The 16,052-nt window shown below is 62.4% G+C and overlaps 1 protein-coding gene across 1 annotated transcript; it reads left to right on the forward strand.

The window, feature by feature from the left end:
* Positions 1-153: 153 nt before the first annotated feature.
* On the forward strand, positions 154-15,567 carry SHARPIN (SHANK associated RH domain interactor). The gene is made up of 15 exons (XM_054167539.1): positions 154-488; positions 1,558-1,732; positions 2,352-2,462; positions 3,076-3,217; positions 3,486-3,576; positions 3,840-4,107; positions 4,413-4,550; positions 4,795-4,922; positions 5,743-5,916; positions 10,653-10,813; positions 12,327-12,438; positions 13,525-13,704; positions 13,791-13,889; positions 14,546-14,689; positions 15,240-15,567. Exons 1-15 carry the CDS (start codon positions 258-260, stop codon positions 15,318-15,320), a joined length of 2,235 nt encoding a protein of 744 aa, XP_054023514.1. The 5' UTR covers positions 154-257; the 3' UTR covers positions 15,321-15,567.
* Positions 15,568-16,052: the final 485 nt, after the last annotated feature.

The raw sequence follows: 16,052 nt of genomic DNA on the forward strand, positions 1-16,052 counted from the left end.
TGGCTGGCAGGGACAAAGACGGGGGGAGCGGTTGTCAATCAGGGCGGGGGGCGAGAGGCGCCATCTACGGGCTCGGCGCCGCGCCACAGGGAGCGGAGCGAGGGGAGGCGCCGCGGGGCTCGTCCGCGCTCGGAACCTTGGGGCGCGGGATCGCGTTTCCCGCCGGCCGGGCCCGCGCGCTGCCGGAACGCCGTGAGTCGGGGACGAGTTTCCGGTGGAAGTGCTGGCGGAGGCGGAAAAAGGCGGCGGCGGCCGCGATGGCTTTGCCCGGTGCCCCCGCTCCGACCTCGGCTCCGGCCGCGGTCCAGGCGCCGCCGCCGCCCCCCACAGTGTTGATGACGGTTCGGGCGGGGCTGGCGCAGGCCTCTCGCCTCCCGCCGCTGCCTGCCGCCGCCGCGCTCCGCCTGCAGCTCAGTGTTGAACCGGAGGTCGGCGGTCAGCGCCGCTTCCGACTCGGCCTGCGGCACCCGGAGGCGGCCGGCGGCGCGGTGAGAAAGGGGGGACCCCGGGCAAGGGCAGCGGCCGAGGGTGGGGGTCAGTGTCGTCCTCCCCATCCCGTCCCCGGCGCTGGACAGGGGGAGTCCCTCGCCGCGTCGATGACCTAGTCCCCTGCCAGGGTAGCGCTGCTGGGTGTGGGGCCCGAAGAAAGGCGTCTGCGACCAGAGCTCGGAGCTCCAACTGAGTTGACCTGGGATGGTTCCGGGGCCGGGGCATCTCCCACCTCTCTGGGCAGCCTGGGCCGAGCTCTCCGCACCCTCCCCGTGCAGAATTTTCCTCAGCTCCAGGCTCCATCTCCCTTTTCCAGTTCAAACCCAGCACCCCTGGGCTTGGCCCTACACCCCAGCTCTCCTAGAACCCCCTTGAGCTCCTCGAAGGCCGCCAGAAACTGTTCCTGGAGCTTCTCTTCTTTAGGCTGAACACCTTCAACTCTCAGCCTAGCCTCACAGCAGAGGGCTTCCAGCCCTCCCATCATTGCTGTGGTGTCCTCTGGACCTGCTCCAACAGGTCTATATAGAAGTTCACAAGCTTCACTCATGGAGTCACAAAGTCCTTTCAGTTGGAAGAGACCAAACTGCTCTGGGGGTATTTGAGGCTGATTTGGGAGCATTTGAGGCAAATTTTGGGGTGTTTGAGGCCAGGTTTGGGGCATTTGGGCCTGAGTTTGAGGCCAGATTTGGACCATTAGAGGCCAGATTGGGTGCACTAGAAGCTGAATTTGGTGTATTAGAAGCTGATTTTGGTGAGTTTCAAGCCAGGTTTGGGGCATTTCAGGCCAGATTTGGGGTGTTAGAGGCTGAATTTGCTGCTTTTCAGGAAGGATTTGGTGCATTAGAGGCAGACTTGGGGGTGTTTGAGACCCATTTTAGGGCATTATAGGCTGGGCTTGGTGCGTTTCAAGCCGGGTTTGGGGATTTCAGGCCAGACTCGGGGTGTTAGAGGCTGAATTTGGTGCAGCAGAGGCTGATCTGGGGGCATTTGAGGCCGGTCTTGTTCACTTGATGCCATGCCCCGCTCTGTCTGTCCTGACCTGGCCACCCTGGCCGCTGTGCTCGCCAGCTGATCGCCGAGTACGACCTGCGGGACGTCTCGTACCGGGTGCGGGGCCCCACCAGCCACGAGCTCTCTGTCCCTGGCTCCTCAGAGCCTCCCTTGGGCTTCACCTTCCCCGAGGAGCGGGAGGCCCAGCGCTGGTGGACCATCGTCAGCAGCTCCCTGCGGGAGGTGCAGAAAGGTTGGTGTGACCCCAGCAGCTCCTCCTGACCCGCCCCCAGGCAGGGGCTGCTGGGCTCTTCCCAAGGTGGGGGGCACAGCTGGGGCTGCTCCCACCCTGGAATCTTTGGGATGAGCAGCAGGAGCAGCTCCTTAGGGCTCCTCCAGGAAGCTCCCAGCCTGCTCCTTCCCTGGGGTGTTGCCTCCTGCACACCTGGAGAGGGATGTTTGAGGGGGCCTGGTGGTGGTGGAATGTCTGATGAGACCCCCAGAGTTGGGGTTTGGGGTAGGGGGGCAGATACAGTGGCACTGGGGGGACTGGCCCAGCACCACACTGGGGTGAGAGCTGCTGATGTGAAGGGGGAGGAAGTGGGGAGGTCTGGGGAGCCCAAGGAGCCTGTGTATCTCAGTGTCATCCCATGCCTAGTGTTGTCCCCCTGTGGTCTATCCATCCCCATGCCTTCCATCTCTGTTCAGGAGGTGGCACAGGCCTGCCCTGCTCCTGCCTCTGGGAGGGACAGTTGGTGACAGTCCTTGCTCAGGTGGCACAGTCCAGCCCTGACCTGTTTCTACCACCTGGAGGGGATGACAGTTGGTGACAGTCCTTGTTCAGGAGGTGACCTGCTCCTGCCTCCCCTCAGCTTCCGACTCTGCGCTGCCAGCCCCAGCCCCATCGCTGCCTGCTGCTGCCGGGGGTGCCTCAGGGGATCAGGATCCAGACACAGCTCTGGCCTTGGAGCTTTCCCAGACAGGTACTGGGGGAACTGGCTTGGAACTGGGAGTTGTTGGAGCTTTGGATGTGTTGGGAGCTTGAAAAACTCCTACCAGGACTCCACCACTGCCCTGGGCAGGCTAGGTCAGGCCTGCAAAAACTCTCAAGGGGCAGAAATTGCTCCTCATGACCAACCTCAGCCTACCCTGGAGGAACTTGAGGCTGCTTCCTCTTGGCCCAGCTCTTGCCCCAAGAAATCTCAGCCCCAGCTGGCTGCAGCCTCCTCTCAGGGGCTTGCAGAGAGCCACAAGGTCTCCCCTCAGCCTCCTTTGCTGCAGGCTCCACACCCCCAGCTCCCTCAGCTGCTCCTCACAAGTTCTCCAGACCCTACTCCTTCTCCAGATCCTCCCCCAGCTCCCTTGCCCTTCTCTGGACACTTCCAGCTCCTCAAGGTCCTTCTCCCTCTGGGTGCTCAGTTGGGCAGGAAGAGGACAGAACCTCTCTCTGGGTGTTGGTTTTGCCGTGGCACATGGGGTTCCGACCCCCCCCAGGTGCTGGCAGTGCCGGTGCTGTGGCTGGCAGTGGTGGTGCCATGCCCTGGGGCTGATGTTTGCCCACCAGCTGCTGGGTGATGCCTCTCTCCACCCCCCCAGAGGACCTGGCCCTGCAGCTCTCCCGGGCCATCGAGCTGGGTGCCGAGGAGGAGGCCTCGCGCTGCGCCGTGGCCCTGGCTCGCCGGCAGGCCACCCTCAGCATCCTCCTGAAGGAGTCCAACTATCCCCCGGAGGAGATCAGGTGAGCTTCTCAACCACCACTGCCACCAACCCCCTAGGGCCTTTCCAGCCACTCTGTCCCCAGCCTGGAGCCTTCCTGGCCTCGGTGGGACCCAAGGGCAGGACCCACCACTTGGATGAGATTGACCAAGGCTCACTGGCCTCACCCAGCCAGCCTGGCCGGGTCCCTCTGGAGAGCCTTACCTGGCCTTGGTGATCCTCATCCCATGGATCCAGCCTGGCCAGGTCCCTCTGGAGAGCTCCTCCAACAGCTTTCATCTTGTTTGCAGCATGAAGGTGGGGGTGGAGGACGCCACCTCCTCGGCCAGCATCACCATCATGGTCCATCCCCACACCACCATCGCGGCGCTCAAGCAGCAGGTACGGAGTGGGGCAGGCTGGGTACCAGCATGGCCAGCAAGAGCCCCACAGCCCCTTCCTCAGCACCTGAACCTGTAGTGGTTGGGCTGAGCACTGCTGGTGTGGGGGGGAGAGGAGCCTCCCGTGGTGGTACAGGGTGGGGGAGGGAGAGGAGCCCGCCCCGGGGGCGTGGAGCTGCTCCTGGTGGTCCTCTGGGCTGGCCAGCAGCCCCTAGCGCGGGTGGGCAGCATGGGGGCGGGCTCAGGGCGTCCGTGCTTGCCCAGGTGTTCCAGGACTACGGGTTCCACCCGCTGGTGCAGCGCTGGATCATCGGGCAGTGCCTGTGCGTGGACGAGCGCACCGTGGGCTCCTACGGCGTGCGGCGGGACGGCGACGCCGCCTTCCTCTACCTGCTGGCGGCGGAGGTGGCCGACCTCAGCCGCTGGCGCTACGAGGAGGACCTGGCCCAGCTCAGCGCCGCCTCCCTGCCCCACGACGGCCCCGGGGCGGGGCGCAGATACAGCACCCTGCCCGGCGCGGCCGCGCACAAAGGTCTGTGCTGCTCCTGCTCCGCCCGGCCCTGCGGCTGCCCACCAGGGGTCCCCATTGGGCTCTGCGGAATGGGGATGGGGACCCTGGCATGGTGGTGGTGCTGAGACGGGGAGTGAGGGTATTGGGCTGGTTGGGGTGATATCGTTTTGGGCTGGAGAATAAGGTGGTGGTGGTGCAGGAGCTGCTGCACTGGTGGCCAAGTGGTTGCTCTAGGATGGAGCAGATCCAGTGTTGTCCATCTTGGGAACAAGCTGCTGAGTTTGTTCTCCATGATGGAGCAGACCCAATGTTCTCCATCTTGGCAGCTCCCAAGTGGTTTCTTCATGATGGAGCAGACCCAGTGTCCTCCATCTTTGGCAGCCACCACATGCTGGCAACCCCTGTGCTGCCAAACATGCTTGGGAAGAGCAATCCTGGTCTTCCTGGTCCTCCTTTCACCACAGGTTTGGTGGTGAGGTCTTGGGGTCACCTTGGGCACTCCAGAGTCCTGCACCAAGGACTGCTGGGCACCAGGAGTGGGCTTAGTGCCGCAGCCTGAACCACTTCGTGCCCACGCTGGGGCATGGTGGGTGCCGTGGCTCTGTGTTCCTAGCCTGAGACAAGTGTTCTCCCTGGGGACAGGAGGGTTCCCCCGGGCTGGTTGCTCAGTCTGTAGGCTGGTGGTAACGTCCTGGCTTTGCTCCCCAGGCTCAGGCAGTGAGGCCAGCCGCAGGATGAGCATCCAGGAGATCAGCCAGCACCTGGACACGCTGCAGCTGGGCGACGCTGCCGCTGCCCAGCCGCCGCCTGCCCCGCGCCTGCCCTCGCCCGTGCAGGTACCTGCCCAGCGCGCTGTCCTGCGGCTCCTCCCGGCTCCCACCAAGGCCACAAAGGCTCCGGGCTGGGGGCAGAAGGGCTGGAAAGTGTCCAGTGGAAAAAGCCCAGGGGGGTTGGTGGCAGCAGTGGGAGAGGAGCCAGTGTGTGCCCAGGTGGCCTCTTAGCCTGGAGCAGCCCCAGGCTGGGCAGCAGGAGCAGGGGAGGGATTGTGCCCCTGAACTGGTGGCACTGGGGAGGCCACTGCTGGAGTGCTGCTTTGGGCCCCTGACTCCAAGAAGAACCTTGATGGGCTGGAGGTGTCCAGAGAAGGGCAATGGGAGCTGGGGAAGGGTCTGGAGAACTTGTGAGGAGCAGCTGAGGGAGCTGGGGGTGTGGAGCCTGCAGCAAAGGAGGCTGAGGGGAGACCTTGTGGCTCTCTGCAAGCCCCTGAGAGGAGGCTGCAGCCAGCTGGGGCTGAGAGCTCTTGTGCCAAGGGCTGGGGCAAGAGGGAGCAGCCTCAGGTTGCCCCAAGAAAGGTTGAGGTTGGCCATGAAGAACAATTTCTGCCCCTTAATGCCTTTGCAGGCCTGGCCCAGGCTGCCCAGGGCAGTGTTGAGTCCCTGTCCCTGGAGGGCTTCCAAGCCCTGGAGCTGTGGTGCTGAGGGCCCTGGGTTGGTGGTGCCCTGGCAGTGCTGGGTCACTGGCGTCTGGACTCCATCAGCTCAAAGATCCCACAGCGGGTGGGTGGGTGCTGGGGCAAGCCCGGGATGTCCCTCCACATCCCATCCCTTCCTGCTGGCTCTCTCCAAAGCCCTTTTCCCAGCCTCTCCTGCTCTCCAGGCAGGTTGGTCGTGCCCGAAGTGCACCTTCATCAACAAGCCCACGCGGCCGGGCTGCGAGATGTGCAGCGGCGCCCGGCCCGACGACTACGTGGTGCCCGGCGGCTACACCCCGGACGAGACCGAGCTCTGGAGGATGCAGCAGGAGCAGGAGGGCATCCGGCAGTACCAGCAGGTACCCAGGGGGCACCAGGGCTCCCCCCATCCCCCGCACCCCCGGGGAGGGTTCCAGGGGCTGTGGTGTTGGCTTGGTGTCTGCTTCGAGGGGTCGCTGTGGTGTTGTGGAGAGGACAGATGGGTGGCAGGACGTCCACATCTCGGCGTGGTGGGGTGGGAAGGGAGCTCTGGGGCTCTCCCAGGGCAGCCCCTTGCTCCAGCAGGAGCACCCCCAGCAGGTGCCCAGCATCCCAATGCCCAGCTGCCTTTGGAAGCTCTCCACACAAGGAGACTCCACAGCCTCTCTGGGCAGCCTGCTCCAGGGCTCAGAAGCCTCCAAGCCAAGAGCTTGCTCCTGAGGGAACCTCCTGGCTTCCAGTTTGTGCCTGCTGCCCCCTGGCCTGTCCCTGGCCACCACTGGCAGGAGGCTGGCCCCAGCCTCTTGTCCCCCACCCTGCAGATGCTGAGAAGATTCCCTCTGAGTCTTCTCCTGCCCAGGCTCAGCAGCCCCAGCTCCCTCACTCTTCCCTCCTCAGAGTCTTCTCAGCAGCTTCCCAGCCTCCAGTGGCCTCTGTGCAGCAGTTCCCAGTCTGTGAGCTGGGGAGCCCAGCCCTGGCCCCAGTTGTGCAGCTGTGTGCTGAGCAGGGCAGAGCAGAGGGGCAGGAGAACCTCCCTTGTCCTGCTGGCCACACTCTGCTGCATGTCCCCAGGGGACCCTTGGCCTCCTTGGTCACCTTGGTGGCTCAGAGTCAGTTTGGATTCAATGATTTGGTGACAGCAGAGCTCTAGAGACTGCCAAGTCCAAGACCCCTAAATGCCCCCTGCTAAAGCAGGTCACTCCCCCAGCTCTTGCAGCTTCTTTTCTCATCTCACCTAGTCCTGAGAGCCATGTCGTGCCCAAGGCCACATCCTGCCAAGGTCCACATCATGCCAAGGAGCTCTTGGGTCCCCTGCATGTGCTGAAATCTGGTTCCTGCTTCCTGGAATCCCTGCTGGGTTGTCTTCTTTCATCTTCCCCACTTTGTGAGGTTCATGCCAAGGAGCTCTTGGGTTCCTCCTGGGTCCTAGTTCTGGAGTCTCTGGGAGGCCCTCTTCTCTCCCTGCATCATGAGGTCCATGTCATGCCAAGGAGCTTCTAGGCTCCTTCTGTACACTGCAGTCTGGTTACTGCTTCATGCTGGGGCTTATTCTCTCATCTCATCACATCTTGTGGTCCATGTTGTGCCAAGATCAGTGTCATGCCGAGGAGCTCTTGGCTTCCTTCTGGTTCTTACTTCCTGGACTCTAGGTGGGGCTTCTCTCATCTCACCATGTTATGAGGTCCATGTCCTGCCATGAGGCTCTTGGGTTCCTTCTGTGCACTGAAATCTGGTTCCTGCTTCCTGGAATCCCAGGGTGGGGCTGCTTCTCTTGTCTCACAGGCTCCATGTCATGCCAAGCTACATGTCATGGTCTTGGGTTCCTCCAGGTTCCTACTTCCTATAATCACTGGGGAGATTCTTTCATCTCATCACATCATGAGGTCCATGTCCTGCCAAGGAGCTCTTGGGTTCCTCTCATGCACTAAAATCTGGTTCCTACCTCAAGGAATCCCTTGCAGGGGCTGCTTCTCTGATCTCCCCATGTTGTGAGGTCCATGTCGTGCTGAGGTCGGTGTTATTCCAGGCTGCTCCTGGGTTCCTACTGGTTCCTGCTTCTTGGACTCTCTGGGAGGGCTCTGCTGAGAGCCCCAGGTGGGGCTCTCTGTGGGTCTGGGGGTGTCTTCAGCTCGGGCACTGACCAAACCTTCTCCTCTCTCTTCTCCCCCCGGTGCCACCATCCCACCGGGAACAGGTCCTGGGCTCCCCGGATGACTTCATCCTCCTGTCCTCCTCCGACTTCAGCTAGCACCCACCTGGACCTGCCCCATCTGCCCCCCTCCCCCCAACCAGGCCTTGGTGCCCCTCAGGGCTTCCTGGTGCCCACCAGCACCCAATGCCTACCAGGACAGCCCTGTGTGCACCCAACTGGGCCACCCCTGGGCCACTTTGCTCCGGCCCAAGACTTGACGCAGGAGAAGGGCCCTGAGCTGGGGGTGTGGGGCTCCAGGAGCAGGGGCTGAGCCCTTAGAGGGTCATGCAGGGGGTCTCAAACCCCCCTGGGTGTAGGGGGAGCATGAGGGGGCCATCACTGGTCCTGTTGCTGCCAGCCCTTGCCTGGGGGCTTCAGGGAGGAGCTGGCGTGGCTAGGGCTGCTCTGGGAGGGTCTCAGGCTCAGGGGGGTCATGTTTATGGGGCCCTCTTAGCCCTGGGGAGCCACATTCTGGGGGTCTTAGGCCCATGGGGGGCTATGCTCTGTGGATGGCATCATGGCAGGGTGAGCTCAGGAGCTGGGTGGGTGTCACTGGCGGAAGAGGCCAAACCCTGTAGCCTTCCCTGACTGGCACCAGCCCTTGCCAGGGCACTTGGCCTTGTGGTACCCAAAGGAATGGGTTTGGGGGTGTCTGAGGTGTGGGGACTGTTTTGTGGGTCCCCAGTGCCACACTGGTACCCTCAGCTCTGGCACAGGCCTGGCAGAGCCGCTGTGCCCACACCTGGATGATCCCTTCATTGTTGCCCCATTAAAGCCTTACCCACTGGTGTGGCTCTGCCATCCTGTGCCAGCTGCTCTGTGCTGCTCTGTGCTTTGGGGGATAGCTGTGGTGGTTTGGCCCTGTCTGGAGGTCCAAATGCCCACCAAAGCTGCTCTGTCACTTCCCTTCTTAGGTGGGGAGGGGAGAGGGGGAAATAGAACAAAAGGCAGCAGTAAGATAGAGTCATAGAATGGTCTGGGTGGAAGGGCCCTCTGGAGCTCATCCAGTCCAACCCCCTCTGCAGTCAGCAGATCAGGTTGCTCAGGGCCCTGTCAAGCCTCAACTACCTCCCTGGGCAACCTGTTCCAGAGTTCCACTACCCTGATGGTAAAGAACTTGTTCCTTACATCCAATCTAAATCTGCTTTTCTCTAGTTTGAAGTCATTGCCTCCTCTCACTGCAGGCCTTTGCAAACAGTCTCTCTCCATCCTTCTTGTAACCCCCTTCAGGTACTGGCAGGCTGCTGTTAGGTCTCCCCACAGCCTTCTCTTCTCCAGGCTGAACACCCCCAGCTCCTTCAGACTGTCCTTGTAGCAGAGGTGCTCCAACCCCCTGACCATTTTCATGGCCCTCCTCTGGACCCTCTCCATCAGGTCTGTGTCCTTCCTGTATTGAGTGCTCTGGAGCTGGACACAGTGCTGCAGGTGAGGTCTCACCAGAGCAGAGTACATTTAGTAGGAACAAGTTCATCCTAACAATGAGCACAAGCCAAGGCTGCACCTGGGAGCAAAAGCCAAGAGGCATCACAGGATGCTAGGGGTTGGAAGTGACCTCTGGAGATCTGAGTCCAACCCCCCTGCAGAACAGGACCATAGCACAGGTCACACAGGAATGCATCCAGACAGGGCTTGGAAGTCTCTGGAGAAGGAGACTCCACAACCTCTCTGGGCAGCCTGCTCCAGGGCTCCATCACACTGACAGGAAAGAAGTTTCTCCTCACGTTGAGGTGGAACTTCCTGTGCTGCAGTTTACCTCCATGGCCCCTTGGCCTGTCACAGGGCACAAGCAAGAGGCCAAAGGAGGTGTTGTTCTCTGCTGCCCATCAGCAGGCACTGGTGGGTCCCAGGCAGCAGGGCTCTGTCTCTGGAGGACAGGCACCATGGAGGAATCTCCTCCTGCTTCCTTCTTCACTGTGTCCTATGGCATGGAGTACCCCTTTGGCCAGTTTGGGTCAGCTGTCCCAGCTGTGTCCCCTCCCAGGGTCTTGCCCACCCCTCAGCATATTCCTGGCACTTCCTCCCCAAGCTGGGCACTGAGGCTCCAGGGCAAGCTCATGCCACAGCTGGGCCTTGGCAGCTTTCAGTGGTGCCAGCTTGCTGGGAGTGGAGGCTGGACTGGGTGTTGGGGAGGGGGCATAGGGTAGGAGAGAGCACAGGGAGTCCCCTGGCATGGGCCTGGCAGAGCTGCCATGTCCACACCAGCTGTGGCGTGGGCCTGGCAGAGCTGCTGTGCCCACACCAGGGGCCCAACATGGGTGATGCTTGGCAGCGGGTTGGTGACTCTGGTGCTGGCAAAGTACTGGTGGCCATGAGGGCTGTGAGAGTGTGGTGGAGTGGTGCCAGCCTCATCAGGCTGTGCCAGCTCCTCTAATGCTGGTGCTCTCTGTTGGGCAGAGCTGGAGATGCCCTCTCCAGCCTGCCACCCTCAGCTCTGGCTCAGGAGACATCCACTGCAGCAGGAGGCCAGGGGCTACTGGAGGAGATAGAGGTCTTGGGCTTGGTTCAGAGACCAAATGCTGCTCTTGGGCTTCCCTGGTCTTACTCTTGGACCTCTCTGGTCTTGGTTCAGAGGCCAAACACTGCTCTTGAACTTCTCTGGTCTTGGTCTAGGACCTTCCTGGTCTTGGTTTTGTTTCCAGGACCAAAATCTGGTCTTGGCCCTCTCTGGCCGTGGTCTTGGTTCAGAGACCAAAGATGAGTCTTGAGCTCCTCTGGTGTTGGTCTTGGACCTCTCTGGTCTTGGTCTTGTTTCCAAGGCCAAATGCTGCTCTTCGGCTCCACTGGTCTTGGTCCTCTCTGGTCTTAGACACGGTCTCGGTTGAGACCAAACACTGGTCTTGGGCCCCTCCTTGGAGCTGCTGAGCCCAGCCTGGGGCCTGGTGGCAGTGCTGGGGGGGTCTGACTGGGGCTGCCCCTCTCTGGCAGGCACTGGAGGCCGAGCGGCTGAACAACTTCCAGCAGCTGCTGCGGCTGGAGGAGGAGGTGCTGGTGACCAACCGGGAGGTGCTGGAGTGTCTCATCTGCTTCCAGCAGGTGCCCCCGGGCCAGGGGGTGCTGCTGAGGGAGTGTCTGCACAACTTCTGCAGGTACCACCCGTCAGAGACCACCCCCAGCATCTTGGTGACCAGCCCTGAGACCCCCCAACCCTCTGGTGACACCGTCCTTGTGGTGACCAGCCCCAAGACCCCCCACAGCCTGTAGGGTCTGAACCCCAAGACCCCAACCATTGTGGGTGACCCCCCAGAATCTGTAGGGTTCAGCCCCTAAGACCCCAAAAATTGTTGTGACCAGCTTTAAGACTCCCCCCAGAATCTGTAGGGTATGACCCCAAAGACCCCAACCATTGCAGTGACCACCTCCAAGACCCCCTAGTCCTCATAGTGACTGCCCTTGAGCCACCCCCACCATCAGTGACCAGCCTCAGGACCTTCCAGCCCTCCTGGAGATCCCATGAGCCCCTCACCCTTGTAGTAAATGGCCATGAGATCCCTGTTGTTGTGGTGACTGGTCCCAAGCCCCCCACCCTCATGGTGACCAGTTTTGAGCTCTCCACCATCATGCTGAGTTGTGAAACCGCTTCAGGCAGCACGCTGAGCAGCCCCAAGCCCCCTAAGCAGCACGCTGAGCAGCCCCAAGCCCCCTAAGCAGCACGCTGAGCAGCCCCAAGCCCCCTAAGCAGCACACTGAGCAGCCCCAAGCCCCCTAACCAGCACGGTGAGCAGCCCCAAGCCCCCTAACCATCATGATGACCAAGCCCAAAGACTTCAGCCACCAGCACGCTGAGCAGCCCCCAGCCCCCTAAGCAGCACGCTGAGCAGCCCCCAGCCCCCTAAGCAGCACGCGGAGCAGCCCCCAGCCCCCTAAGCAGCACGCGGAGCAGCCCCCAGCCCCCTAAGCAGCACGTGGAGCAGCCCCCAGCCCCCTAAGCAGCACGCTGAGCAGCCCCAAGCCCCCTAAGCAGCGCAGTGACCAGCCCCCAGCCCCCTAAGCAGCGCAGTGACCAGCCCCAAGCCCCCTAAGCAGCACGCTGAGCAGCCCCAAGCCCCCTAAGCAGCGCAGTGACCAGCCCCAAGCCCCCTAAGCAGCGCAGTGACCAGCCCCAAGCCCCCTAAGCAGCACGCTGACCAGCCCCAAGCCCCCTAAGCAGCGCAGTGACCAGCCCCAAGCCCCCTAAGCAGCGCGCTGAGCAGCCCCAAGCCCCCTAAGCAGCGCGCTGAGCAGCCCCAAGCCCCCTAAGCAGCGCAGTGAGCAGCCCCAAGCCCCCTAAGCAGCGCGCTGAGCAGCCCCAAGCCCCCTAAGCAGCGCAGTGACCAGCCCCAAGCCCCCTAAGCAGCGCAGTGACCAGCCCCAAGCCCCCTAAGCAGCGCGCTGAGCAGCCCCAAGCCCCCTAAGCAGCACGCTGAGCAGCTCCAAGCCCCCTAAGCAGCGCGCTGAGCAGCCCCAAGCCCCCTAAGCAGCACGCTGAGCAGCCCCAAGCCCCCTAAGCAGCGCAGTGACGAACCCTAAGGCCTCGGTCACCACGATGAAGGCCGGCCAGCCCCAGCCCTCGTGGTGAGCATCCCGAGGCGCAGCCCCAAGCCCTGGCCGTGGTTCCCGCAGGGAGTGCCTGCGGCAGGTGATCAGCTACAGCGAGGAGCCGCTGGTGGCCTGTCCCTTCCGCGACGACTCCTACGCCTGCAGCAGCCACCTCCAGGAGCGCGAGATCCGGGCGGTGAGTGCGGCCCGGGGCCCTGCCGGCGGCTCCTGGCCGCGTCCTGCTAGGTGGGGGAGGTGACTGCAGATGTGGGCAAAGGGGATGCCCATCTCCAAGGAAGGTCTGGGGAGCTACAGAGCTGTCAGCCTGGCCTCGGTGCTGAGGAAGGCCATGGAGAAGGTCATCGCGAGGGACATTGTGTGGTACGTGCAGGACAAGCAGGGCCCACTCAAGATGAGTTCAGGATGGGTAGGTCCTGCTTAAGGAACTTCATCTGCTGCAGTGAGGTGACCCTTAGTGGATGAGAGCAGGGCTGTGGCTGTGTCTACCTGGACTGTAGTGGAGCCCTGGACTTGGTCTCCCACAGCATCCTCCTGGAGAAACTCCTGGCTTGGATGAGTGGAGGATGCCCTGGGTTAAAATCTGGACCAAAGAGGGGTGAAATCCAGTTGGTGGCTGGGCATAACTGGTGTCCCCAGGACACCAGGGACAATTTTCTTCAGTGTCCTCAGCCATAATCTGGATAAGGGGATGGAGGCACCCTCAGGAAGTCTGGAATGACAGCAAGCTGTGGGGCAGTGTTGAGGTGTTGGAGGGTTTGAAGGGTTTTCCAGAGAGGTTTGAGGCTCTCCAGGGGAACCTGGTCAGGCTGGCTCGCTGGGTGAGGTCAGTGGGATGAAGCTGACCAAAGCCAAGTGCTAAAGGAGGAGGAGAAGTGTCTGGAGAACTCGTGAAAAGCAGCTGAGGGACTTGGGCTTGTTGAGCCTGGAGCAGAGGAGGCTGGAGCCAGGAGGGCTGAGATCTCTTGTGCCAAGAGGAACTGGCCTCAGGTTGCCCCGGGGGGGTTCAGGTTGGCCATAAGAAGTGTCCTCACTCAAAGGCTGCCCGGGGCAGTGGTGGAGCGCCCATCGCTGGAGGGCATTCCGAGCCGTGGCTCTGTGGTGCTGAGGGCCGTGGCTCTGTGGTGCTGAGGGCCGTGGCTCTGTGGTGCTGAGGGCCGTGGCTTGGCGGTGCCCTGGCAGGGCCGGGTCAGCGGTTGGCCTCCGTGAGCCGGGCGGTGCTGCTGCAGCCCAGCCGTGTGGCTGAGGCCGTGGCCGTCCCCAGCTGGTGTCCCCAGCCGAGTACCGGCGCTTCCTGGAGCGGGGCCTGGCGCTGGCCGAGCGCCGCAGCCCCAACAGCTTCCACTGCCGGAGCGCCGACTGCCGCGGCTGGTGCATCTACGAGGACTCCGTCAACGAGTTCCGCTGCCCCATCTGCCAGGCCCTCAACTGCCTGCTCTGCAAGGTGAGGCGCCCACCCCAGCCCCTGGCCGCGCCGCCGCCGTGCCGCCCTGCGGCGGGCGGCTCAGCGGTGCCCCGGTGCCCTGCCAGGCCATCCACGAGGGCAGGAACTGCCGGCAGTACCAGGACGACCTGCAGGCGCGGGCACAGAACGACGCCGCCGCCCGGCAGACCAGCGACATGCTGCAGGTTTGGGGGAGGCAGGGGGATGACGATAGGTCTGTCAGTCGCGTTGTACCGAGAGAGAGGTGCCGCTGATTGCTTTGTCTGAATGCGGAGGAGGAGAGGGAAGAGCTCTGGGGGAGGAAAGCGCTTCAACGTTCCTGAAGCACAGGCTGACACAGGAGCTGGCTGCACCCTAATGCCATCCAGTGATCGAGCCTCAGAGCCTGTGACTATTCTGGGAGTCACTGGTGGGTCTCCAGAGTTAGTCACTAAGCTGCAAGCTGACGTAAGCTGCCGAGGGAGCCAGGCTGGATGTGGCTGTGAGCAACCTGATCTAGTGTGAGGGGTCCCTGCCCGTGGCAGGGGGGTTGGAACTGGCTGATCCTTGAGGTCCCTTCCAACCCTGACAATTCTATGGTGCTAACTGGGAAAGAGTGGAAGAAACACACTGTTGGAACAGGACCAGATGCATCTCTTGTGTTTTGGGAAGTGACCTTCCGAGAGAAGGGCATTCCAGAGACCCTGAGGGTCACAGACAGGCTTTTGGAATAGCAACTGTAGAAATCGAGGGAGGATAGTTGTCTGTTGGAGCTGAACCTTCAGAGGGGCTTAAGGGGGCTCGGGGGGGGTCTCAGCTGGGGTTGCTGTGTCCCTGATGGGCACCTGTCGCCCGCTGGCAGACGCTGGTGCAGCTGGGGGAGGCCATGCACTGCCCCACCTGCCTCATCATCGTGCAGAAGAAGGATGGCTGCGACTGGATCCGCTGCACCGTCTGCCAGACCGAGATCTGCTGGGTCACCAAGGGCCCGCGCTGGGGACCGGGGGTGAGTGGCCTGGGGGGGCAGCAGGGACCGCTCCCCACTGGTGTCCCCAAGCTATGAGCATAGCTAGGCTGTCCCCAGGAGCTCCCAACCCTGACCTTGATCCTCTCTCCCCTTGTCAGGGTCCTGGGGACACTGGGGTGAACGACATGGAGGGGGGAAATTAGGGACTCCCACCATGTCCCCATGCATTGGCCAGGCTGTCCCCAGGAGCTCCATGGTGGGCTCCCATCCTGACCTTGGTGGGCTCCAAACCTTCACCTTAATCCCCTCTCCCCCTTCCAGGGTCCTGGGGACACTGGGGTGATTGACATGGGGGGGCATTAGGGATTCCCCTTATGTCCCCAAGCTTTAGTCATGGCCAAAGGGCCAGACTGTCCCCAGCAGCTTCATGGTGGGCTCCTGTCCTGCCCTTGGCGGGCTCCCACCCTGACCTTGATCCCCTCTCCCCCATACCAGGGTCCTGGGTACACTGGGGTGAGTGACATGGGGGGGCACATCAGGGACCTCCCTGGTGTCCCATTCTGACTCTGCCCTCCTCTCCCTCTCCCAGGGTCCTGGGGACACCAGTGGTGGGTGTCGCTGCAACGTTAACGGGCAGAGGTGCCACCCCCAGTGCCAAAATTGCCACTGAGGCCCCCACAGCGACAAGGGACCTCCTGGGGGGTACCCAGCAGCAGAGCCAACCAGGGCTGGGAGCCACTCTCCTGACACAGAAGCAAGGGCCCAGCCTCGGGCACAGCCGGTGCCACAGCCCAAGGACACTTCTGTTCGCAGCCAGGGAAGGAGAAGAGAGAGATGAGGTGATGAGGAGGGACACGGGGCACCCAGATGCCACCCCGGTGCCACAGTGCCCTGCATCAGTGCCACACAGGGACAGAGAGGGGGGCTCAGTGGAGCCTGCGCCAGCAGTGGAGACCCCGTGGCAGGAAGTGATGTTGGCACAGCAGTGTGGGGGGCCCAATAAAGCCGTCTGTGTGCCAAAGCCGTGCTGCCAGGGTGATGCCAAGTGGAGCTTTGCCAAGCACACAGGGCCAGGGACTAGGGCGTCTGGCGTGGGAAGACCCATGGCACAAGGAGTGACTGTGGGCAGAGCCAGGGCAGGAGGAGACAACAAGGGCAGAGCTGTGGCAAGATGAGGCACCATGCCATGGCCAGAGCTGCTGTGGCACGAGACCTGATGGCAGAGGCAGGGCTGTGGCACGAGGAGACAGCATGGGCAGAGCAGTGCCACAGGAAGGCTCCTTGCTAGGGGCAGACACAATGCCAGGGTCAGAACTGTAGCACAAGAAGACCCCTTTGGCACTGGTAGGGCACAACCAGTGCCACACCATGAGCAGAGCCCTGGCACAGGTGCACAGACACC

This window comes from Dryobates pubescens, chromosome 14, assembly GCF_014839835.1.
Source record: "Dryobates pubescens isolate bDryPub1 chromosome 14, bDryPub1.pri, whole genome shotgun sequence".
In the NCBI taxonomy this organism is placed as follows: Eukaryota; Metazoa; Chordata; class Aves; order Piciformes; family Picidae; genus Dryobates; species Dryobates pubescens.

Bases quoted from the DNA above. Each gene is read 5' to 3' on its own strand.
- SHARPIN (XM_054167539.1), top strand. From the start codon at position 258: ATGGCTTTGCCCGGTGCCCCCGCTCCGACCTCGGCTCCGGCCGCGGTC. The intron at 13,890-14,545 runs GTTTGGGGGAGG...GCCCGCTGGCAG, and splicing joins AGACCAGCGACATGCTGCAG to ACGCTGGTGCAGCTGGGGGA. The intron at 14,690-15,239 runs GTGAGTGGCCTG...TCCCTCTCCCAG, and splicing joins GCCCGCGCTGGGGACCGGGG to GGTCCTGGGGACACCAGTGG.